Source organism: Scyliorhinus canicula, chromosome 7 (genome assembly GCF_902713615.1).
Source record: "Scyliorhinus canicula chromosome 7, sScyCan1.1, whole genome shotgun sequence".
Classification (NCBI taxonomy): Eukaryota; Metazoa; Chordata; class Chondrichthyes; order Carcharhiniformes; family Scyliorhinidae; genus Scyliorhinus; species Scyliorhinus canicula.
Window position 1 is genome coordinate 44,253,424 of NC_052152.1, and position 25,971 is coordinate 44,279,394.

Consider the following 25,971-nt stretch of genomic DNA (forward strand, 5'->3'; position numbering starts at 1 on the left):
AACCTACTGTCTTTGTTGAAAAGTGTTTTGGCTTTTGGATATTGTTAGGAAAGTTACTAAGGGTTACTATCTTTTTAGGGGGGTTATCAGTGTTGGTAGTTGGTAAGATGTTTATTGGGGGTTTATAAAATGTTAACTGGATTTATAGAATAAACATTGTTTTGTTGTAAAAATACTTTAGATCTCTGTTCCATCACACCTGTAAAGTGGGCCCTTGTGCTCCCCATTTACCAAAATCTATTAAAAGTTGTGGATCAGGTGATCAGGTATACTTTGATGTTCTCTAAACTCTGGCCCATAAAAAAGATTATTATTATTTTAGCAACATAGTGTAGTTGACTGTGTTAAAGGCGGCAGAAGAAGAAAAATCATGTTCCAAAGTTCTTTTCAGCAAATGATTTACTTTTGAAATATAGGGTGCGAACAAATGGCCACGCTGCACCCGGATAATAGCGCACCATGGCGCAAAGTAGCAGATAAAAGCCGGGAGACCTCACTCCTGGGATCTATCTCTTCGCTTCGGAGATCTCAGGCGAGCGCCGTTCAGTACTGGTCCCCACAAACGGGGACCAGACCGATCAGCACTCGTGTGGGTCTCCCAGGGGTCGGGGACCCTCAGGTGCATAACTCTTGGGCAGGGTGGTACCCTGGCAGTGCTGATGCCACATGGGACCTTGAAAGTGCCACCTGGTGCCAGACTGGCACTGCTAAGGCACCCAGGTGGCACTGCCAAGGTGCCAGGTTGGCATTTTCACATGGTGGCAATGAGGCTGGAGGTGCCTAGCACGGGTGTTGAGCGGGGAGCCCCTCATAGTGAGTTGGGTCTGGGGGGGGGGGGGGGGCGGTGTTCAGGGGTCGAATAGATCGGGACGCTATTTAAAAATGGCATCCCGATCTCTCGCTACACTGAGTTCCGGTGAGTGGAGCTCCTCAATGCAGGAAATGGGGCTATGTGTGGCCTCAGCTGCGCGTTTTCCGCTGAGGCCCCCTATCTAACCAGCGGCTGTTTGATAGCGTTGTGTTTCTCGGCACTGCGAGCGTCAGGAAACAGGTGGCTAAATGCACTTGCATTGGGACTTTGTTCCCATTTAGTTAAATCACGTCCATAGTCACTGTTTTAAGAACATAACAAACAGGACCTGGAGTAGGCTCGGGACTACTCTGGCATTTACTGAGATCATGGCTGATCCTCAACTCTATTTTCTCCCCAATTTCCGTTTCCCTTGTTTTCCTTGGGAGTCCAAAAGTTTATTGATCTTAGACTTGAATATACTCAACACCTGATCATACACTGTCCTCTGGGAGAGAGAAGTCAAAAATTCTCTGAGCGAAGTATTTCTCCTAATCTCAAATGGCGATCCCATTATCCTGAGACTACACTGTCTGGCTCTAAATTTTCCAGTCTGGAGAAATACCTTGTAATTTCTATTTTGTCAAGGCCTCTCAGAATTCTCCATGTTTCAATTTTTAATTTCACCGTACATCCTTCTAACCCCCAAAGAGTGAAGGGTCATTCTATTCACCCTCTCTCATCATAGGAAATGTCTCTTAATTCTGGAATGATCCTTATGTATCTTCATTACATACCCTCTAAGAATATCATTCCTTAGTTACAGAGATCAAAACCATATGCAGTACTCCAGATGGATTCTAACCAAAGTCTATACAATTGCAGAAACACTTCCTTACTTTTGTACTCCAGTCCCCTTGCACTAAAGGTCTATCATCTGCCTTCCTAATTTCATGCTATACCTATTATTATATTAATCACTTATTGTCACAAGTAGGTTTCAATGAAGTTACTGTGAAAAGCCCCTAGTTGCCACATTCCGGCGCCTGTTCGGGGAGGTTGGTACGGGAATTGAACCCGCGCTGCTGCCTTGTTCGGCATTACAAGCCAGCTATTTAGCCCAGTATGCTAAACAGGTCCCAAGTTAACCTGCATGTTAATTTTCTGTATTTCTTGTACAAGGACTCTCAAAACCCTCTAAACGCCAGCATTTAATAGTTTTTCGCCATTCAAAGAAAATCAGTTTTTTTATTGTTTTATTTCATGAGATGCGAGTACTACTGGCAAGGCCAGCATTTGTTGCCCATCCCTAATTGCCCTGCTCTTCCTTCCAAAGTAACAACATTTTCCCAAATTATGCTTAATCTGTCACGTTTTCCCCCTTGGTTAACCAATTGATATTACTTTGCATCCTCTTTGCTGGTAACTTTCCCACGACACTTTGAATTGTCAGCAAGCTTGGATATGTTACATTCAGTCCCTTTATCCAATTCATTGCTATAGATTGTAAACAGCTGAAGTCCCTGCCTGACCCTTAAGTCACTCCATGAGTAACAGCCTGTCGAACTGAAAATGTCCTGTTTATTATTTCTTTCTGTCCTTTTAAACAAACCTCTATCCGTGCTAATAAATTATCTCTAATCTCATGAACCTTTCTCCTGAGCACAAGCTGTATGACACCTTATGGAATGTTTTGAAAATTCAAATATACTACATCCACTGGTTCTCACTTAGCAATGTAGGGAAATGCAGCAGCTAATTTTTACACTACAGTATTGAGACAGTGACTAGATTATTTATTTTAATGATATCGGTTGAGATATAAATATTGACCAAGACATCAGAATTCCCCTGCTCCTCCTATAATAGTATCATGGATTTTTTACATACAACTGAGAAGACACACATTGGTTTGGCTCAATGAAGGTATTCTTGAGGCTCTTTAGTAGAACTCTTGCCTCTTCGGCAGAAGGTTGTGGTTACAAATCCCACTCCAGGTGCTGAACACAAAATCAAAAAAAACTGACTCTCCAGTGTGGCACTTAGGATGTCCTGTTCCATTGAAGATGCTGTCTTTGTGATGAGAGATTAAACTAAGACTCTGGCTGCCCCAGGTGCATGTAAAAGACCCAACAGTACTATTTTTCAAAGAACAGGGAATTAGCCCCAATGTCCTGGCTAATATTTATCCATCGTCAACATCAGAAAAACAGATTATTTGGTCATTGTCACAATGCTATTTGTGGGAGCTTACTGTGAATAAATTGACTGACAACACAACATTGAAAGCACTTCAAAAAAATTACTTAACTGATTGTAAAATGCTTTGGGGTGTCTGGTGATCATGAAAGGCTTTATATAAATGCACGTATTTATTGAAAAAAATGAAACGAAATGAAATGAAAATTAAATGAAAATCGCTTATTGTCACGAGTAGGCTTCAATGAAGTTACTGTGAAAAGCCCCTAGTCGCCACATTCCGGCGCCTGTCCGGGGAGGCTGGTACGGTTTCATAGAATCATTGAATTTACAGTGCAGAAGGAGGCCATTCAGCCCATCGGGTCTGCACCAGCCCTTGGAAAGAACACCCTACTTAACCCCACTTGCACCCCATCCCCATAACCCACCTTTTTTTTGGACACTAAGGGCAATTTAGCATGGCCAATTCACCTAACCTGCCCATCCTGTGGGAGGAAACTGGAGCATCAGAGGGAACCCATGCAGACACGGGGAGAATGTGCAGACTTCGCACAGACAGTGACCCAGCAGGGAATTGAACCTGGGACCCTGCGCTGTGAAGCCACAGTGCTATCCACTTGTGCTAACGTGCTGCCCTATATGCCCCTTTTATGCAAACCGGAGGAAACCCACGCAGACACAGGGAGAATGTGCAGACTCCGCACAGTGACCCAAGCCGGGAATTAAACCTGGAGCTGTGAAAGAACACTGCTAACCACTGTGCTACCGTGCCTCCTTAAATTTCTTTAACATCTCAGGCTCTGCCAGTGTAGGAATTCTACAGTACTGCATTTAGATGTCAATCTAGGTTGTGTGAAAATCTCTGGAGTGAGACTTAATGCACAACGTTCTTAAACGTGAAAGTGCTACCAATGTTACATGCAGATTCTCAAGCGGTCAAGAAGAAACAGAAGAGATTGTCTACCATGGTCAGAGTCACAAAGATTATGAATTAGTCACTTCGATCAGCACTGCTGTTGTGTCTTCTGCTTCCCAGAAATTCAAAATAATCACACTTTTGGACTCAAAATGCTGGAGTATCATTTAAAAAAAATATTTTATTGAGGCATTTATATATTCACACAACAAACATAATCACAAATCAAAACAAATCACCAGGGCTGTAATTAACAAACTCAACAAAATACTACCACCATCCTACCCCCCACTTCCCAACTCCCCTGCCTCCCTATTTAAACCCCCCCTCCCCCTCCCCACCTCGATAAACTGCTGCCACCTGCGGACAAACCCCTCCGCAGAACCCTCAAGGCGAACTTTATTTTTTTCTAATCTGAGAAACTCTGCCAGGTCACTCACCCACATCCCCAGTTTCGCGCCCCCCCCCCCCCCCCCGCCCCCCCGCCCGAGTCCCTCCTTTTCAACAATATCCGTCTCCGGGCTACCAGGGAGGCAAATGCCAAGACATTGGTCTCTGTCGCCCCTTGGACTCTCGTGTCTTCCGACATTCCAAAGATCGCTACTTCTGGACTCTAGACAATGCTGGAGTATTATTGATTGTATTTCTTACAGTTCTCCATGTGGCCCTTGTTGCTGGGCAGCTGACCAAAATGGGGCACATTCTCAGAACAATGAGCTCCCAATTATTTTAAGAATAATAGAACAATTTAAGTGTTTTGTTTGCAACCAGGTTTTACCATGCAGAAAGAACCAACGTTTCAAAGTTGCCGAAGAATATAAGGTCGTGTGGACAAGGGTATATCTGAAAAAGGCACAAGGATGATGTGCACTTAATTTAATACTCTGGAAACATTGTCAAGGTAAATGGATGTATTAATTAGAATATCCCATAGTGAAAGATTTTAATCTCACTATATCTCACTACAGCTTCATTTACATAAACTGTCAAACTGGCAGTCACCAACAGCACCATGGAATTGCCAGATTGAGCTAGCAGAGTGGCAGAATAGTTCAATGGCAGAACAATTCTCGACCCTGATTTCGTTTGAACGACCAAGTCCCAAATGCCCAGTTTGCCATCTTCTATTATCCATAATATGAAGATGTTGGGAACCTCTGCTTTCCCAGTGTTTAAGTTCACCAGAAGTGTGACTTTTTTTCTCTCCTTGACAGTTATTAACCGTCACAAAAGAAAGATTGGATCGTTGCTCTCACAATGAAACCCTTAAACACACACACACACTGCGAACCCCAAAGGTCTCCTGAAGCCTCAGGTCCCAAGGGTACTTCTGCCCCCTGTACAGAAAGTCGCTTTCTATTCGTGAATTTCCGTCCCTTTCCGTCTGCATACGCGCGCCAAGGACGACAACGATTACCGACTATTTTAATAAACAGCGGAATACAATACCAGAGGATGAATGAATGTACTTAGTGAGCATCCATGGGCAGCAGCTCGAGGAGGGAGAGGAGGAGGGGGAAGGAATCCATTCGGCAATTTCCGGAAGAGACCCGTTTTCCAAAACGAAAAAGAAAATAAACAAATGGACGGCTTTTCACCCGCGCAGGGCCTCGGGGATATGGACAGCCCGCCCCGCACACAAACACAAATCAAACCCCGCCCGTTGTGGTTTAGCTGCGGAGCAGATGGACCGTTTAAAAATCAGGTCGTTAATTTCCGTTCGTTTCCGCCGAAGGGGGCCGAAGCGTCGGCGACGACAAAGGCGCGCCTTTAAAAGAAAATCGGAAATAAATAAATAGTTTTCAATGCGAGTTAATGTGATGTTTTTTTTTTAAAGGTGCGGATGTGAATGGGGATTGTTTGTCTGTGGGTTGTAAATAGTTTGCGGATTGTTGGTGATATTTTGATCGAATCGCGGGGGATTCCGGGTAAAGTGAATTGATATTCAAAATGGCGGATGGAGCGTCCAAAGATGAAAAGCCAGGTAATGGCTCTAATTTTACATATTCATATTTCCATTTAGCATAATTTATTTTGCCTTATTACTGTATTTGATTGCGGGGCCAGCAAAAAAGAAAACTTTAATGCATTTCTTTCTGGTACAAACACAGCCGCATCGGCCGTTTCGACGAAGCGCATTCCGCCGAGGAAATTTTTTTAAAATAAGAATTTAAAGAAAAAGGAAGGGGAGGGGAAAAAATAAAACAAATAAAGGGAAAGCGAAAGGCAGAGAGAGGGGAGGACAATTTTGACTTTAAAAAAATTATGCAAAGTAAGCCGCGGCGTTTTACATTTTCTACTGTCTTTTTATTGATGCAAAAGCGCTCTATGCTAATTTGGGATCCGATATTAACCTCCGGTGATATTCAAGGGGATAAAATAGTAGAAAATCTTTCGGAAGGTTTTGTTGAGGCGGCCAAAATGCGGACCGGCGGAACGGCTGAAGAAAGGGAGCATATTAAAAATCCGTATCTTGTTTGAGCGGGATCAAAATCTGAATGTGTAATATAGGCTGAAGAGGGTTTGTTTTTAAATCGTAGGAACGCCCCTCATGTTTAGGTGAATAGATTTAATAACGACGTGCGCGTTTGGTGTGTAATTTTTTTTATTATTGAGCCGGATGATCATCATTACTTTCCCTAGTCCTGGGCTGTGGTGAGCTCAGATGACGGAGAATGCAAGCAGGAATGCTTATTAAAATCTGCCCCGAGGTTTTAATGAGCAATCTAGGCCTTGACTGATTTGTTTCGCTTTACTTTTTGATAATCGTTCTTGGCATTCAGATTACATGGCGTAACTCCCGCATTTGCTGAAACAGATTGCCAAACGAATTGTAAACGTGTATTCACGATTTCTATTTTGATATAATCCTGGATATTTAAATATATAAACAAATACACGATCCTACCGAATACGCTAGGTGGTTGTTTATTGGCGCTTTGTTTATTTAGTAAAAGTATTTGCTTGAAACGCTTTGCTGGTGTTAATGTTTATTGTGCACTTCAGTTCTGATTGCAAGGAAAATGACCAACGGCACGCCATATATGTGTACAATATATTTTTTGTCTTGAAACACCATCATAAAAATACATTGACAAATGTTTTAAGCAGTGTTTTTAGGGATTTTAAAATATGAAACCCAAATATTTACATTACAATAAAGTTAGTATTAATCAGGGTGTTTGTGATGAAGGGGTGTGCTAGCGGCTGAGGAAATGTATTCAGAGCTACCTGCAGGTCAATGACACGGGAGAAATTTCAGCAGCGGTGGTGTGGGAAGCACTGAAGGCAGTGGTCAGGGGGGAGCTGATCTCGATCCGGGCCCATAGGGAGAAGATGGACAATACAGAGACGGACCGACTGGTAAATACAGATTGATAGGAGATATGCGGAGACCCAGCCTAGAGGCAGGGCTTTTAAGAGAACGGCAGAGGTTACAGGTGGAGTTTAGCTTGCTGACCACGGGGAGGGCGGTGTAGCAGCTGAGAAAGGCGAGGGGGATGATCTATGAACATGGAGAGAACGCCAGCGGAATGTTTGCACAGCAGCTTAGGAAGAGGGAGACAGCTAGGGAGATAGGGAAAGTAAAGGATGGGGATTCAGCAGGGGTGAATAAGGCTTTCAGGGACTTTTCCAGCAGGCTGTACAAGTCGGAACCCCCATACGTGGCCGGAGGGGATGAGGCACTTCTTGGAGGGGCTGAATTTCCCAAAGGTGGACGGGGAGGGGGTAGAAGGACTTGGGGCCCCAATCGGGCTGGAAGAGATAGTGGAGGGCTTGAAGGCCATGCAGGTGGGTAAGGCCCCGGGTCTGGATGGAGTTCTATAAAACATTCTCTGGGATATTGGGGCCGGTGTTGATGGAGATGTTGGTGTTGATGGAGATGTTCAATGAGGCAAGGGAAAGAGGGGTGTTGCCCCTGACTATGTCGTAGGCAACAATTTCGCTGATTCTTAAGAGGGACAAGAACCCGGAGCTGTGTGGTCCTACAGGCCGATCTCCCTGTTGAATGTAGATGGCAAGTTGCTGGCCAAAATCTTGTCCTCCAGGATTGACGATTGTGTTCCGCATGTTACTGGGGAGGACCAGACGGAGTTTGTTAAGGGCAGGCTAATTGGTAAATTGGTGGCCAATGTAAGAAAGCTGTTAAATGCGATCATGATGCCCCTGAAGATGAGGAGGTGTAGGTAGTGACTGCAATGGATGCAGAAAAGGCCTTTGATCGGGTAGAATGGGATTATCTGTGGGAGATACTGGGACGGTTCTGACTTGGGCGGGGCTTTATTGACTGGGTCAGGTTACTATATCGGCTCCTGTCGCAAGCGTACGGACGAATAGGACAACATCGGACTATTTTAGACTGCACCGGGGGACAAGACAGGGATGTCCCCTCTCCCCACTTGTTTGTGCTACAGAACCGTTGGCAATTGCTCTGAGAGCCTCAAGGGACTGGAGAGAACTGGTCCGGGGCGGGGTGGAGCACAGGCTTTTGCTCTATGCGGATGACCTGCTTCTGTACATTTCGGACCCAATAAAGGGGATGGAAGAAATCATGAGCACTCTAGGGGAATTTGGCTGGTTTTCGGGGTATAAGCTTAATATGGGAAAGAGTGAGATGTTTGTGGGACAGGAGAGGTGACTGGGAGAGCTGCTGTTTAGGTTAGTAGAGGGAAGCAGGGCAGCATGGTGGCACAGTGGTTAGCATTGCTGCCGTTGAGGTTAGTACAGGGAAGCTTTAGGTAACTAGGCGTCCAAGTGGCACGGGAATGGGACCGGCTGCATAAATTGAATCTGGCCTGGCTGGTGGACCAAATGAAGGACGATTTTCAGAGATGGGACGCGCTTCCGTTGTCTCTGGCTGGGAGGGTGCAAACGGTGAAGATGATGGTCCTCCCAAGATTCCTATTTGTATTTGTGTCTCCCCATCTTTATTCAATGGTCCTTTTTTAAGTGAGTCAACAGAGTGATCACGGGCTTCGTCTGAGCGGGCAAGACCCCGTGAGTAAGGAAGGTAATGCTTGAGCGAAGTCGGGGAGAGGGCGGGCTGGTGCTGCCAAATTTTAGCAACTATTACTGGGCGGCTAATATAGCCATGATCAGGAAATGGGTGGTGGGGGAGGGGTCGGCATGGGTGCATATGGAGGTGGCTTCATATTAGGGCACCAGTTTGGGGGCATTGGTAACTGCGCCTCTGCTGTTCCCGCCGGCATGGTACTCCACCAGTCCAGTGTGGAGGTGGCATGAGGGAGCAGTGGGAGCATCGGTCCGGGTCCCAATCTGTGATAGTCACTGGTTTGCCCCGGGGAGTATGGATGGGGGGTTCCAGTTATGGCGGAGAGCGGGAATTGAGAAGATGGGGGTTATGTTCATAGAGGGGAGCTTTCCGAGTATGAGGGCGCTGGAGGAAAAGTTTGGGTTGGCGAGGGGAAACAAATTCCGATATCTGCAGGTGCGGGACTTACATAAACAGGTGTCAACCTTCCCGCTCCTACCGTTAAGGGGTATTCAGGGCAGGGTATTTACCAGAGAGTGGATAGGAGAAGGGACAGTCTCGGACATTTATAGGATCTTATGGGGTTGGAGGAGTCGCAGACTGAGGAGCTGAAGCGCAATTGGGAGGAGGAGCTGGGAGGTGAGATAGAGGATGGTCTATGGGCAGATGCGTTGAGTAGACTCAACACATCCGCAATATGTGCCAGGCTCAGCCTGATACAATTTAAGGTTGTTCACCGGGCTCCCCTGAAAGTGGGCCAGATGAGCAGATTCTTTGGAGTTGAGGACAGGTGCGCAAAATGTGCGGGAGGACCGGCGAACCATGTCCACATGTTTTGGACATGTCCAAAGTTTATGGGATTATGGACATCATGTCCACAGTGTTAAAATATTACTATTAAAAACAAGGGTGGCGCTGAGTCCCGGGGGGGGGGAGTAGTTTAGAGTAGGGGGTCAATAAGGGAGGAACCTGTACGAGAGGTAAATGGCTTTTGCACTCTGTTGATGGTTTCATGTATCTTGTTTGTTTGGTTGTTGTTGCTATACCAAAAATACCTCAATAAAATGTTTACTAAAAAAAAATCAGGGTGTTTGTGCATATTTATATGAACCACTTTTAACTCCACAGGTTATAGTACACATGAACTGATTTATTTTTTAAAATCTGTGCTGTTGTGCCTTGTTCTGTGACTTGGTTATCAAAAGTATGTAAAAAGTGAAATAGATTTGCCAAAGTAAAATCTTCTGCTGCTAAAGTTTGTAGGTTATCTCCAAGGCTGATGAGTTTTTTTTTGTAAGCTCAACAAATTAACACAGATTTGTAAAATTTAAACACATCCAACTTTTCTTTTCGTAGCTATATTGTTAAAGTTGTGACATTTTCATTTTGGAAGAAAATAGTTGCAGGTAACTAACTTTTTTTTTTCTAAATTCCAATTTTATTCTTCTGAGAGCATTGCCACTGTTTTTCCATGACCACTATTGCGTTGTTTCAGGATCTGTTGGGAGAACACATGATTCAAATAGGATGAACAGTTTTCTAATTCTAACATGTGGCTGTTGCTTTTTTAATGGAACTTTGTAATGAACACCAAAAGGAAATAGTACAGGACTGCACCAAAATTGAAAAGACCAGTAGTAGAATACAATAAATAAAAAAATTAGAAAGAACGTAATTGGCTTGTAGATTATGCTGGCAGGCTGTAATTATTGCATGTTTTCATTCACAACATTATTTAGAGTGGGTGGTGGGTTATCATTCTGTATCCACTGAGTAACTTGCTGGGTCATTTTAAAGGATTTGAGTCAACCATGTGGTATGGACTATAGTCACATATAGGTCAAAACTTATAATTAGTAGGATTGTTTTCTTAAAAGATGTGTATTTGGGAGTTTATGATTGGGTATATTACATAACTTTACCATAGTTTCAACATTCAGTTTCATAGTAATATTATTTAAATCATTGGATAGTTGATCCAGTACCATAACCAATCTAGGTATTGCTGAATTTGGCTCTTTCCAAGGGCTGGTGCAGATTGGATGGGCTGAATGGCACCCACCTGCACTATAGCAATTCTATGATTAACACTTGTATAATAATGGGGAGGAACATTCAAGTTTTACCATGTTGGGAATCAAATAATAGGTGGTTTAGTTAGCTTTAGAGGGAGGTGTTGTGGAACAGCGAGGAGCTTCCCTGCCTCTGAACCAGAAGCTCTGGTTTTGAGTTCCATCTCAGAACTTGATGGCCAGGAAAGATGCATTCATAAACTGGCCAAACAGGTTGATTATCACCCTGCGAACACTTCCTGCACATGCCAGTGGCAGGCATGTGATGGAACCATCGCTATCTATAACTCCCGACTATAATGTGTGTAAAAGGGCACATTATCATAGTAATGCGGACTTTATGAGTGAATTGAAACACTACCACCAGAAATAAACTTTCATTTCGATGAAGGAGGATGAATGTGTAGAATTTTTGATTTTGGGAGGACTGGCAGAAAGTTGGAAAGAGCACAAAAGTATTGATAAAATATATAAAGCATATATTACTGAAGGGAGAGGTCAAGGGTAATGTGGGTTTTTGTGTTCTGTCTAGATTTGAGATGGATGAAATGAAATGGTGTCCTCTTGTAGTGAACCTATTTTCTTGATTATCTAATTGTTCAATACAATTCATCAGGTTTAAATTTTACTTTTGGCAGACAACTGCGTGATTTGAATTTAGGACTTGGGGTGTGATCTAACCAAATCCAAACAGAGTCCTGGGACGAGCGTGCTTCGTCGGGTGATTTCTGGTACTCGCAGCGCTGAGAAACACCATGCTATCTACCAGGACTGGTTCGATTAGGGGCCTCAGCGGGAACTCCCCAATGAGGCCGCACTTAGCCCTGTTTCCAGCACTGAGGAGCTCTGCTCGCAGGAACTCGCCATTTTAAAAATTCCGTCCCGGTCACTCTTTTCCCCCCCACATGATCCTCCCCAGTGTGGTAAAATGCCAGCCTGGCAGTGGCACCTAGGCTCCATGGTAGGGTGCCAGGTTTTTAGTGCCAGGGTACCAAACTGGCTGTGCCCATGTGGCACCAGCAGTGCCAGGGTGCCACCGTATCTAGAGGGCAAGTCCCTTGGGCCCTCCGGTTCCCTGGGAGACTCCCACAAGTGCTATTCTGCCTGGTCCTCGTTTGTGGAGACCAGTACGGAACAGCGCTTGCCCGAGGCAAAGAAGTTAGATCCCAATGCATATTAGAGGGAGACTAGCTGCCTCACTCTAATATGCAAATTTGTAAAATAGCGATCCAGCCCACAATGGTGGGATTTGGATTGTGCCGTCTTGTGAGATTGCATTAGGTCTTGTGAGGTGTGGTGACCGGGAAGATCCCATAAGGGGGATCTACTGGTATCTACCGTCTATGCCGTGCTGCCTTTGGGTGCAACGCGGCTGGCAGATCTTGCCCGTGATTTCATTTTCTGCAGTTTTTACTCCTTGGGTATCTCTTGTGGATTAGCATTTAAGTTAACCCCCCCTTTTATTTTTGCAATTTTAAAGATGCTTTTGAAGGCAAGTAAAAGCAGCTGATACACATGATAAATACTATGTTAAAAACATTTATTCTTCTCAACATGTTAGTCTCACCAACATGTTGGTCTCAAAAATAAATTATAACTGGGTGCATACAGATTTATGTTTTCAATTTTCTTTGCTCCTGCTTTCAGGTTCTTCACCTTTCATTTGTGTTCTTTTTTTTTGTAAACTTAACGCTAACCGAATCCTCCTTCTCATAAGTGAACTATTTATATCAACAAATAGCATCAATTTTAAGAACAAAGGAAATATAGCCTTTCAAGTTAAAGTATATTTTAAAACATACTATATTTAAATTAAATACTGTTGGGCTTCCACATTTGATATAGTGGGTAGCACGGTAGCACAGTCATTAACATAATTGCTTCAGGTTTGATTCCCGGCTTGGGTCACTCTGTGTGCAGAGTCTGCACATTCTCCCCGTGTCTGCGTCGGTTTCCTCTGGGTGCTACCTACAGTCCGAAGATGTGCGGGTTAGGTGGGTTGGCCATGCTAAATTGCCCTTCGTGTCCAAAAAGGTTAAGTTGGGTTACGGGGATAGGGTGGAGGTGTGGGCTTGGGTAAGGTGCTCTTTCCTGTGCAGACTCGATGGGTGGAATGTCCTCCTTCAGCACTGTAAATTCTATGATTTGAAGTTTAAACTGTAAAGTAGATTATTTGTGAAACATTAACTTCAATAGCTCCTGCTATAGTCGGGACTCTGATATTTGGAGATAGCAATCTAATCAGGAATGTCATTCAAGATTATTTTTTGTTGGACTATATCTTTGTCTAACAATTGCAACAAAAACTTGTTTTTCCATGGTAGGACAAATATACATCAACATTTTACATAATTAGATTGCAGAGAAACTTAGTCCTTGCTTGGCTTAGATGTGTAAAAAACCTAGTTTGAAACTTTTATATATCATCACAGTTCTCATTTGTTCTTCAGAGCCTAGAAGGTGGAAGAAAACCTGAATTTTATTACAATCCTGTCAATTGAATTTGCTAGCAGGTGGAGGAGGCAATCTAATTCCATCTTTTGACAATGCTCACTTGACTAAAGAATGAAAGGGAGATATCTTAAGAATTTCCACATTAAAAATTTGCCCAAATCAATTTTTAATTGCTCTTTCTTACCTAAATATGCAGTTACACACTTCCTTTCCAGTTCTGAATGTTTTCTCTGACTTTTTCAGTTCACAACAAGAAAATTGCAAATTATTTCCCTGCCTTTTTTAAGTACTTAAACTGTGAAACCAGTAACTAAGGACTCTTAAAATGTTTTTTTTAATGATAATTAAATCCCTGGTACTTGGGATATTTTTGAGGTTCTGTTTTCAACATCAGAAAATGGCAGAAAATTGGAATAAGGAAGTAGAATCCTACATAAAATCCTCAAAACCTGGATTATTTCACGCTTTCTTGTATTTCTCTCAGTGCCTCTTTAGGTCTCCAGCATATTTTCCCAAGGTGATAGTGAGTAAAGCTTTACCCCTGTGCAGAATTTCTACGATAGACTAGGGACAGCTACCAACCATTAACACCGACATTGAAAAGCTCTGCTTCATCGGCCCCTCCAGGTGTTATGCTTGCATCAATTCCATTTGGTGTATTTCTTTTCCAAATTTTCAAATGTTAGCTAAATTTTAATTAGCCACCCATTTCATGTTTTAGCATCATACTGTTTACAGTGTAAACAAAATTGAATAAAAATATATTCGGATGATAAAAACAAATGGTGTATCATAGTGTGATCTTAAATCTGTTACTGCTGCTGACCTCCTCTGTCCAAGTTCTTTGCTAAATATTAAACACTGAAGTGCAAATGCACAGCTGTGGTGATGCCATTGTGTGATTTTGTTACTGGCATGCAGATGTCTGGACTCAATTTTCAGTGCAATGATCAGGGAGAGCTCCATGCTTTTAAAGTCAGGCTTGTCCATCTTTCTGATAGTGAGAAATTATCCGTTTTGCCCTCTCTTTTCATTGAATTTTTTTCAAATTGAGAGGCTCCTTTTGAAGCAATGCTTCATTGTGATTCCAATTCTCTGAGTTTGTGAAAATCTTTTATTCTCACTTGAAAGAAGCTGACTTCTGGATGCTTAATTTATAGTTTTGAAGAAGTTGCATATAATTTACTAAAATGGCATGTTTGCAATGCATTTAATTTTAACTGGGCAATTTTTCATTATATATAACCAGTCATTTTAATCAAAATGTAATTCTTAAATATATAGGATGATTAAAGGATAGTATTCAAATCCAACATAAGACATTAATTTGCTTTTATATGTAACATTCTTTGTTGTTTTTCTATTAATGCTCTTACCTGCTCATTTATTGATAGTCTGAACACTAGTTTTGTATACCTAGGAACTTTGGGTACTGTCAAAATGGGAAATTGGTGTGATGTTTTTGTTTCTTGTTGTCATATTTTTTCATGTTTTATACCAAATTTGTGCCATTAGAAATTAATGTTTAACATTATCCCCAGAACATTTGTAACCGTAATGTATTTGATGAAGAGTTGAACTTTTGACCACATCTGCTCCATTACCATGATTGCCTATTTCTCCCTCAATAGCATCAATTCTGCCTCAGCCTAGATCTGTTTTTGTTAGCTCTAGAACTAGATGTTCCAGCTCATTCTCTGGTCTGTTCCCCATCTTCCACTCGATATAAATTTGAGCTCATCCCTTACTTTTCTACTAATTGCCTTACTCACACTGAGCCCTATTTATACATGATCTGTGCTTGCTGGTGTGCATTGGCTCCTGGTTAAGTAACACTTGAATGAAAAAAATCCTTGTTTTTGGATCCCTTCTTTAGCCTAAAAATCTCCTAGCCTGAAAATCCTCCAGTGTCTTTGCACTCCTCTAGCTTTGATTTCTGGTGGCCATGCTTTTGGCTACCTGAAGCTCGGAAACTCTCCTTTGAACCTCTCCACCTCTCAATCTCTCTCCTTGAAGTTAGACCTTAAACTCTACCTCTTTGACTAATCATTTGGTCACTTGATTGTACATCTCCTTATGTGGCTGGATGTTGATTTTATGTTCATATTAATAAAGGTAAGGTGAAGTCGCCATAGTCCCAGATGACTGTAGGCTGCTTTCTTCTTTTGAGGGGAGAGCTGATTGGTGATAGAACCTGAGTATCACCACACCTCATGTGATGGGCAAGGTTGCGAAGGCGGGTCTTCATGAAACAAATGTGCACACTAGATTCCCACAAATACTCAAAAGTGCTTTCTGAATTTTTCTCCCCTGGTTTTTCTGTTGTAGAAACTTTAATTACTGTGTACAATAAAGCTTTACAAATGTATCGATGACATTGTTTTTATCTACAACCTCTATTTCCCCCACTTGAAATTTCTCCCTTAAACCTTTGTGCCTCTCCACCTCTCTACCCTCTGCTACCCTCTGTCTTCTATGGCCAAGCCAGTTCTGGATCCATCCAGCTAGTTCACTCCTGACCCCATGTGATCTAATCTTTTGCACCAGCCTGCTATGAGGGACCTTATCAAATGCTTTCTTAAAGTCCATGTCGACAACATCCATAGCCCTTTCCTCGTCAATCATTTTTCTCACCTCCTCAAAAAATTCTCCCTCGTACAAAACCATGCTGTCTGTCGCTAATAAGACCATACACTTCCAAATGTGCATAGATCCTGGGTGGGAGTCTCTGATAATGGGACTATGTCCGTACGCCGACGTGAAATCCGGCGCCAACCACTCCGCTGTCAACGATCCCCAAAAGTGAGGAATTCTCCCCTTCCTAGGGGGCTAGGTTGGCGCCGGAGTGGTCCTTGCAGCTCCAGCCAGCATGCGCAGAACGGCTGGCATGATGCGATGCATGCGCGGGGGTTCCCTTCTCCGCGCTGGCCCCTTGGCAATATGGCGTAGCCCTACAGGGGCCTGGCACATAGGCCCCCATGGAACCAGCCCACCCGCCGATCAGTGGGCCCCGATTGCGGGTCAGGCCACTAAACCCCCCCCCAAGAACGGTCCCCCCAGACTCGCCTTCCAGTACCGCCGTGGGGAGCCCGAGTAATCCACGCTGGCCTTCCTCTGGTTCTCCACATAATTTCCCTCCTTTGTCCCTGAGTAGGCCAACTCTTTCTCTAGCTAACCTCTTCTTTCTAATATATGTATAAAATGCCTTGGGATTCTCCTTAATCCTGTCTGCCAAGAACACTTTGTGACCCCTTTTTGCCCTACTAACTCCCTGCTTGAGCTCTTTTCTACTTTCTTTGTATTACTCAAGTGCTTTATCTGTTTTTAGTTGCCTGTACCTTGCGTATGCATCTTTTTTCTTTTTGACAATATTCTCAATTTCCCTGGTCATCCATGATTCCTGAATCCTGCCTTTCTTGTCCTTCCTTTTTACCGGCACATGCCTGTTCTGGACTCCCATCAACTGCTCCTTAAAGACTCCCACATGCCAAATGTGGATTTACCTTCAAACAGCCTCTCTCAAACAACAGCCTCCAAATCCTGCCTAATCTGGTTGTACTTAGCCTTCCCCAAATTTAGCACCTTAAACCTAGGACAACACTCGTCCTTTTCCATGAGTATCTGAAAGCTTACGGAATTGTAGCCACTGTTCGCCACATGTTCTCCCACTACAATGTTGATGACCTGGCTGGGCTTGTCCCTAGTACTAGGTACAATATAGCTCCCTCTCTAGTTGGATCTTCACATATTGTTCCAAAAAACCTTCTTGGGCACACTTTAACAAATTCCTCACCATCCAGACCTCTATCCCTAAGGGACTTTCAGTCAATATGAGAAAAATTAAAGTCTCCCACTACAACAATCCTATTATTTCTACATTTATCCAGAATCTGCTTGCGTGTCTGTTCCTCAACTTCTCGTGGACTGTTGGGAGGCCTATAGTACACTCCATCATAGCGACTGCCCCTTCCTGTTCCTGAGCTCTACCCACAGTGCCTCGTTACTTGATGGGTTTCGTTATAGTGTGTCAAATTGACATAGGCAGTTGGGAACATTAGGAACAGGATTATGCCATCAATCCCTAACTTTTATGCAGAACATGATTGATTTGCTCTTCAACTTTGTTGGAAAAAAATTGCCTTTTCTCTATATCCTTGTCTGACAAAAAATCTATCTCAATCTTGAAAGCACCAATTGCTCTTGCATCCATAACCTTTTGAGGGCAGAGTTCCAGATTTCTTATACTTTGTAGAAATTGCATTTGTTACTTTGCACTAAAATCTTTTTTCTGTATTTAACAAAGTCTGTGCCAAAATATCTGTCGCAGAAAGGTTTATTATAAAATGTTGCTTTAAACAGCACATCCATTAGGTCATTTGGAGCAGCAGAAGGTCATTTCTGGATTTGCATTTCTGTTGGTTGTGATTAGGTGAGCAGTTTTATGATTTTATGAATAAAACATTTAAGTTTAATAGATCAGTTGTGAACAATTAGATGGGTATAGAAAAGCAAAATACTGCAGATGCTGAAAATCTGAAATTATTTTGGCAGATCTGGCAGCATTTGTGGAGAGAGAAACACAGTTTATGTTTGAGTCAAATATGATTTCATAGTTTGCAGAATAAGAGTCATGGGTGAGATTTTCTCTGATATCGACCAAAGGAGGATTCCAGGTGGGAAAAGACATATAGTCTGGGACAAAGAATAAATTGCAGTCGCAGCTTCCATGGTGCCTCCTATCTGATTCACCCACCTCGCCATTAAGTCCAACTCAGCTACCAGGGCGCCTGGCATAATATGGTAATTAATTACAGTGATCATGGCCTGTCAATAACTGGGGTGGGGGGGGGGGGGGGGAGAAAGAGGACAATATTTTCCTGCTTTTGTGCTGGAAGAGGGACAATCTCTTCCTGTTTTTATGCTGTGTTGAAATGCAATGTTGGTCTACTTGCAATACTTTCTGCTCCAGTCGCTGAACCCACTGATGTGAAAGAAATTGGAAATTCCTGGCAAGTTCACAATGTGATCCTTGTTTGCCAATATCCTGGTGTCACAATTTAGAAACAAAAATAGAAGTGACGGAGCCTATTCGCCCCTTCGACTCGACCCCCCCCCCCCCCCCCCCCCCCCCATGTGCCTTCTTAAAAATACACCAAATTTTGCCCTCAACCACTTTCTGTGGCAAATTCCACAGAATCACCACTCTGGTGAAGAAACCTTTGCTCACCTCATTCCTAAAAGGTTTACCCCATATGTTCAAACGATGATCCCTAGGTCTGGACTCCCCCACCATCGGGAGCATTCTTTCTGAATCTACTGTCTAATCCTACTGGAATTTTATAAGTTTCCATGAGATCCCCTCTCACTCTGGTAAACCTTCGCTGCACCCCCTCCATAGCAAGAACATATTTCCTCAGATAAGGACACCAATACTGCACACAATACTTCAGGTGTCGTCTCACCAATGCCCTATGGTATTGCAGTAAAACATCTCTATTCCTACACTTAAATCCTTATAAAGGCCAACATTTGCCTTCTTTACTGCCTGCTGTACTTGAGCGCTTAACTTTCAGCAATTGATGTCCGAGGATGCCACGTTCTCGCTGAGGATCCACCTCTTCTCAATTTACACCCATTCAAATACAAATCTGCATTCCTGTTCTTGCTACCGAAGTGGATAATCTCACATTTATCCACATTATACTGCTTCTGTCATGCATGTGTCCACTCACTCATTCTGTCCAAATCCCACTAAAGCATCTCTACATCCTCCTCACAGCTTACCCTCCCACCCAACTTTGTATCATCTGCAAATTTGGAGATAATGCATTTAGTTCCCTCGTCCAAATCATTAATATATAATGTGAACAGTTGGGGTCCTAGCACAGATCCCACTTGTCACTGCCTGCCAATCAGAAAAAGACCCATTTATTCCAGCGTTTTGCCTCCTGTCTGCTAACCAGCTTTTTAAATTATAATTTTAAAAATTATTATCCATCTCGAGACACTACCTGTAATCCCATGCGCTTTAACTTTACAAATTATTCTGCCAAGTGCGACCTTGTCGAAAGCCTTCTGAATAAGACACATCCACCAGTTCTCCCTGGTAAACTCTCCAAAGAATTCTAGTAGATTTGTTAACCATGGTTTTCCTTTCGTAAATCCATGCTGATTTTGTCTGATTATACCACTGTTTCCAAATGCTGTGCTGTGAAATCCTTGAAAATGGACTCCAACAACTTCTCTACTACCGACGTTAGGCTCATTGGTCTATAGTTCTCTCTACCTCCCTTTTTGAATAACGGGGTTATATTAGCTACCCTCGATGTGTAGGAACCATTCCAGAGTCCAAAGAATTTTGGAAAATTGGATCTTCTATTTCTAGGGCCCTCTGTGGGCAGCACGGTAGTATTGTGGATAGCACAATTGCTTCACAGCCCCAGGGTCCCAGGTTCGATTCCGGCTTGCGTCACTCTGTGGAGTCTGCACATCCTCCCCGTGTGTGCGTGGGTTTCCTCCGGGTGCTCCGGTTTCCTCCCACAGTCCAAAGATGTGCAGGTTAGGTGGATTGGCCATGATAAATTGCCCTTAGTGTCCAAAATTGCCCTTAATGTTGGGTGGGATTACTGGGTTATGGGGATAGGGTGGAGGTGTTGACCGTGGGTAGGGTGCTCTTTCCAGGAGCTGGTGCAGACTCGATGAGCCGAATGGCGTCCTTCTGCACTGTCAATTCTATGATTCCTTAAGTACTCTGGGATGAAAATTACCAGTCCCTGGAGATTTGTCTGCCTTCAACCCAATTAATTTCCCCCAAACCATTCCTTTACTAATACTAATTTCCTTCAGCTCCTCACTAAAACTTGTGCTTATCAGAACTTCCGGTACATTATTCATGTCTTATCATAGAATTTACAGTGCAGAAGGAGGCCATTCAGCCCATCAAGTCTGTAGCTGCCCTTGGAAAGATCACCCCATTTATGCCTGCACCTCCACAACTCAACCCTTTTGGACATTAAGGGCAATTTAGCATGGCCAATCCACCTTACCTGCACATCTTTGAACTGTGGGAGGAAACGGGAGCCCTCGGAGGAAACCCACACATATATGGGGAGAAAGTCCAAACTCCACGCAGACAGTGACCCTAGCCAGGAATCGAACATGGGACCCTGGTGCTGTGAAGCGACAGTGCTAACCGCTGTGCTACTGTGCCATCCTTTGTGAAGACAGAAGCAAAGTATAAATTTAGTTCCTTAGTCATTTCTGTGTTCCCTGATTATGAATTCCCCCGTTTCTGATGGAGCCGACACTCCTCTTTATTAATTTATTTTCACTTTACATACGTATAGAAATTTTTAGTCAGACTTTATGTTCCCCGACCCACAGGGATGATATGGGGGGGGGGGGGTGTAGATGAAGGTATATGGGTGTTGAAGTCAGTGAGTATCTCCTGGAACGCAAACTGAGTGTTCGACAGTTGGATGGGATCTGAGGATGCGTCTGTACTGGTAAAAAAAGGGGGGGGGGGGGGGGGTCAGAAGGAACATGCACTTTTACCTGTAGGTTGTTGAAGGTGAAGGGTTGACGTTGAAGGCTAATGCGGAGAGGTGATAGTGACGGTGGAGAGGATCTGGGTGACGAGTGGAAGGAAAGGCATGGGGGTAGCTGTTCAACAACTTGACTATCGCCATATTTCCAAAATTGAAAGTGTTTGGAGCCACGCGTTGGAGGGACACTGAGAGTTTGGGTGGAGATGCAGGTCATCTCGGGTAGACAACTGAAAGAGAATCTAAGCAGGCAGCATTGGAAAAGCTCGGGTTAGTCAGGTGAGTGTGATGGATGAAGGATCCAGGAAGGGGAGTGCTTACACCTGGCTGTGAAAGGCAACACTAAACATTATTTAGTGACAGCGAATATATTCCCAGATAAAACAGTGAGAGTGTTCACCCATCCAACCACTTGTGATCTGAATGTCTTGATTTGTCGTTGCTTATCATTTCTAGGTGCTCGCGTGACATTCACAGCAGGGGTGGAGGCAGCATGTGGAGATTCCTGCCCTATGACCTCTGATGATATTAGTGGCCGTCCTCTGGAGAGCTGATGCTTGGAGGGCCCCAGCTTACTTTGACTTTCCACTGATGAGCCAGATGCTCCCTCTGTGAAGAATGAGGTTGACGAGGTCAGAGACTGAGGGATTCAAAAGGAGCAGACAATCTGAGTCCTGACTAGATCACCCAGGGGTGTCCAGCTGCAACTGATGATGCTCAGGGTGTCCAAGGGCCCAGGCCTGACTCCTTGAGAGAGGGAGTGTCTAGAAGTACATTGAGGTCTCCTGTTCCCCTATCATGGTGTTACTACATGGACTCACCAATGGTAACTGTTATGAATTGTAGCTCTGTGCACAACTCCTGCAGAAACCAGATATTTTGCTGGACCAGTGTCTCCATGGTGTCCACCATCACTTCATCAGGGAGCAGGTGGATGGACTCCTCTGACTCGCATGCCATTCTTGGGGGCTGGATTTGCATGCCGCTCTGTTGGGGGGTTTCGAACAGCTCTGTTTGATGTTACCCCACCACTTGCTGACTCTTCACCATGAGTTGGAAGGCCAATTCCAAAGACTCATCATTGTACTCTGAGCTCTGATGCCTCTTCCCCAGAATTCCTCTGAGAATTGGGAAACTTGGCTGAACTTGCCTCCTGCTGCAGACACATTCCACGTGGTGACCATCAGATTGCGTGATTCTTCCTAAACTAGCACTAAAACCCACTGGGGTGTGAGTTCCTGAGCTGATGGAGGGTGCAAGTGAGCACTGGGTGCAAGTGAGCACTGTGACTCTAAGTGAATGGAGCTCTCCTCTTCCACAAGCTCCTGGCTCTTTGCTTGAACTTGGAAGGGAGTCTTCCTCCTCTGGTGATAGTCTCTTCCTAAGACACCAGTTAAGAGCAAAAGGAGAGTATGACAGCATGAGCTGTCAACCCTCAGATTTGCATTGGATTGATGAATTCTTACCAGGTGGATGTCCAAGGCCAAGCTCCCCATAGAATGATCGAGTTTATAGTACAGAAAGAGGCAATTCGGCCCATCGAGTCTGCACCGGCCCTTAGAACGAGCACCCTACCTAAGCCTACACCTCCACCCTATCCCCATAACCCCACGTAACCTTTATGGACACTAAGGGCAGTTTAGCATGGCCAATCCACCTAACCTGCATATCTTTGCACCTTAGGAGGAAACCGGAGCATCCAGAGGAGACCCATGCAGACTCTGGGTGAACATGCAGACTCCGCACAGACAGTAACCCAAGCCCGGAATTGAACCTGGGACCCTAGAGCTGTGAAGCAACAGTGCTAACCACTATGCTACCGTGCCACCCTTGGCATCTCCAATGGCTCGTTCATGCTCCACTCCCATAAGCATAGGTGCCCTCTCCTCAAATTCAGTGAGAGGAAATGCATGTTACATCAGTTGGAGCATTGGAATGCGTTACATTGTTCCTCACCTGCGCTCTTGAGGCATTGGTTTCTCTGTGTGGCCTTGTCCTCCCATCAGGCATGTACAGATATATCTATGCGGATCCAACGGTTTCAAGAAGGATTCTTTGGGAGGCATGACTGAACTGGAGAGCGGGGCTGGCGGGTTATCCTGTCGACATCTCTCTAGTTCTGGTCTGGCATTGTGGATGTCTGGTGCCTTTTAAATATGGCGCCCGGATACACTGCAGGATGGATGCCATCAAGCCAACCCTGCCATGGAAGATTTTGCAAAACACCTGAATGCATAATTGATGAAGATGGGGCTGGAAGATATGGTTCCCTATTGCCCTCTGCAGTGGGAGTCACTCCCTGTCCTGCCCCCATCATGGGACCTGGTCTCAGTTGGGAGAATTCGACCTAAAAGGTGGAGTGGAAGTTGCACATCAGCCTATATTGTACAATTCAATTTCATCTTGGTCTAAATTCCTGAAAATGAAATATTTATTTAAAAAAATAGCTATTCAAATGCATTTACAATTCGGCTTTAACTGGCTTTTTGTTCTTTGGCTAAGGGAAATGGACATGAAATATTATGATGTGTGCACTTACACCTGATTCACCATATCTGCTGTTTTGATAATTTCTGATGAGGTAACATTATTCCTTACTTTAATTCATTAGTTGGGCACTCAATGCACCTATTGGTTGAAAAACGGTGTCTAGATTAACTGTTGGATTGGATTGGATTTGTTTATTGTCACGTGTACCGAGGTACAGTGAAAAGTATTTTTCTGCAAGCAGCTCAACGGATCATTCAGTACATGGAAGAAAAGGGAATTAAACAAAATTTAAGAAAATACATGAGAATACATAATAGGGCACACAAGATATACAATGTAACTACATAAGCATTGGCATCGGTTGAAGCATACAGGGTGTAGTGTTAATGAGGTCAGGCAATAAGAGGGTCATTTAGGAGTCTAGTGACAGTGGGGAAGAAGCTGTTTTTGAGTCTGTTCGTGCGTGTTCTCAGACTTCTGAATCTCCTGCCCGATGGAAGAAGTTGGAAAAAAAAGTGAGTAAGCCGGGTGGGAGGGATCCTTGATTATGCTGCCTGCTTTCCCCCCCGGCAGCGGGGCACTATTAAATATGTGCACTAAATACTACACCTATACTTAATTGTAATGTAACATGTGATTACATCATGCCTTTTACTGTTCAAGATAAAGGTAAATTTGATGAGATTGATGCTGTTTTTGGGTGTATTGAATTATCACAAGTGTTACTGCCCCCATCATGGGACCTGGTCTCAGTTGGGAGAATTCTAGAATTCAAGCTCGTGATATTGCATTACACCACCCTCCGATGGCGTGCTCAAGAATTCTGCTGACTTATTTGAATGTTCATTCCGTTGTTAAGATAAAGGAAATAAACAAAGATAGAATTGATTAATTGAGTTTTAAACTAAATGGATATACCCATTTATCAGCATAGAGTCGAGCATGCTCGTATTGAAGACAAGGTCTCTATTAGGGAGGTCTTCGAACTGCTCTTTACAGTGGACAATGACTGCCCCTCTGTTCTTGATAAACACATCTGTATTCTTGGCCAACACTGGAGTTGTGCCTTGGTGCTTGAGCTGCAGTAGTCTTGACTAAATAAACCTTGCGCATTACGGTTGTCAGCAAACTGCTGGATCTCCTGCGCTTTCTCCACCCACCATGGGTTTTTACTTGATCTTCTTTAGTCTTCAGCTGTCTGTAGAGCTGCTTTCTTGCTCTCTGGTCCAGTTGCTGTTTCAGGTTCAGAAAAGCCTTTTGCTTGTGGCTTATCAGCTCCTGGATGTCCTGGTCATCCTCACTGATCAGTTTTGGTGTTTCCTGGTTAAGCGACTAAGCATCTCTTTGCAGGTGCTGATCATGGACGGTGTTAGGGCCGACCAGGTGCTGTGGGGACTGGGTCACTGGGAGTCATGAGGATGGCAGTGAGGCGCTGGCTGACTACGTAATCGTCTGAGTGAGGAACCGCAAGGACTTGTGTATTACCTGCGCTATGACAGGAGCCGATGACTGCTGGGCTCTAATCCGCTCTGATGAACATTAATGGAGCCCAAAAGCAGTGTCGGCAACAGAAACAATGATGCAGGGAAATAAATGCTGAGACACTCAAAGACCACTACATTAAATGCATAAAAAAGATGCAATGTACTTGTGGAGGAAGAATAAGAAAGGAACTGAAAACGAAATTTTAAAACAAGAGAATAGTAGAAATTTGGTTTTCAGATGCATAAATTTATTAGTGGGAATATAAGTTCAGGAATTTCTTTTTTAAAACTGGAAACTTTGGTCCTTGGCCTTATAACAAAGGACATGGTATGGAAGCAAAATGTTGACGCTCAACCTGTATTTGGTTAGGCTGTAAGTATACATGGTGTTGAGTTTTAGGCACCCTGTTTTAGGAAAGATGCCAGGAAGAGATGCAAGAATATATTTATTAGGATGGTACCAGGGGGACAGCATGGTGGTGCAGTAGTTACCACCTGATGCCTACGGCGCTGAGGACCCAGGTTTGATTGCGGGCCTGGGTCACTGTCCATGTGGAGTTTGCACATTCTCTCCGAGTCTGCGTTTGTTTCAACCCCACAACCCAAAGATGTGCAGGTGAGCTGAAATGGCCGTGCTAAATTGTTCCTTAATTGGAAAAAATAATTGGGTACTCTAAATTTATAGAGATTTTTAAAAAAAAGATGGTACCAGGGATTAAAGATTTTAGTTATGATGAGAGGTTAGAGGCAATTTTTCAGGCTGAGGGAGTCAAGAACTCTGGCATCTGGCCTCTGGTTTTTGATACTCTGCAATGAGATGAGGAATAATTTAATTTCTTCACGTAAGGGTTGTTCATCTTTGGAACTTCCTACCCTAGAGGGCTATAGAACTAGATTCATTGAATATATTCAAGGCTGAGAAATAAGATTCCTGGAAAATCAGAGGAAGCGAGGGATTATGGGGATCAGGCTGGAAAGTGTTTGAGGTCAAAGGTCATGATATTGACTGGAGGAGTAGGATCTCATGGC

The 25,971-nt window shown here is 43.7% G+C and overlaps 1 protein-coding gene and 1 long non-coding RNA gene across 6 annotated transcripts in view; one reads left to right on the forward strand and one right to left on the reverse strand.

Annotated features, from left to right (window-relative positions):
- Positions 1-5,466, reverse strand: part of LOC119968918 — a 45,305-nt gene extending 39,839 nt beyond the window's left edge. Inside the window, exon 1 of the long non-coding RNA XR_005461266.1 lies at positions 5,355-5,466. This is a non-coding gene — a long non-coding RNA (uncharacterized LOC119968918). The remainder of the gene's footprint in view (positions 1-5,354) is intronic.
- Positions 5,467-5,686: 220 nt separating this feature from the next.
- LOC119968914 (POU domain, class 2, transcription factor 1-like) overlaps positions 5,687-25,971 on the forward strand; it is a 249,117-nt gene continuing 228,832 nt past the window's right edge. For all 5 annotated transcript variants that reach the window (XM_038801893.1, XM_038801894.1, XM_038801895.1 and 2 more), the window contains exon 1: positions 5,687-5,889. In XM_038801893.1, the coding sequence (XP_038657821.1) occupies positions 5,856-5,889 (34 nt within the window). In that variant the 5' untranslated portion in view covers positions 5,687-5,855. The remainder of the gene's footprint in view (positions 5,890-25,971) is intronic.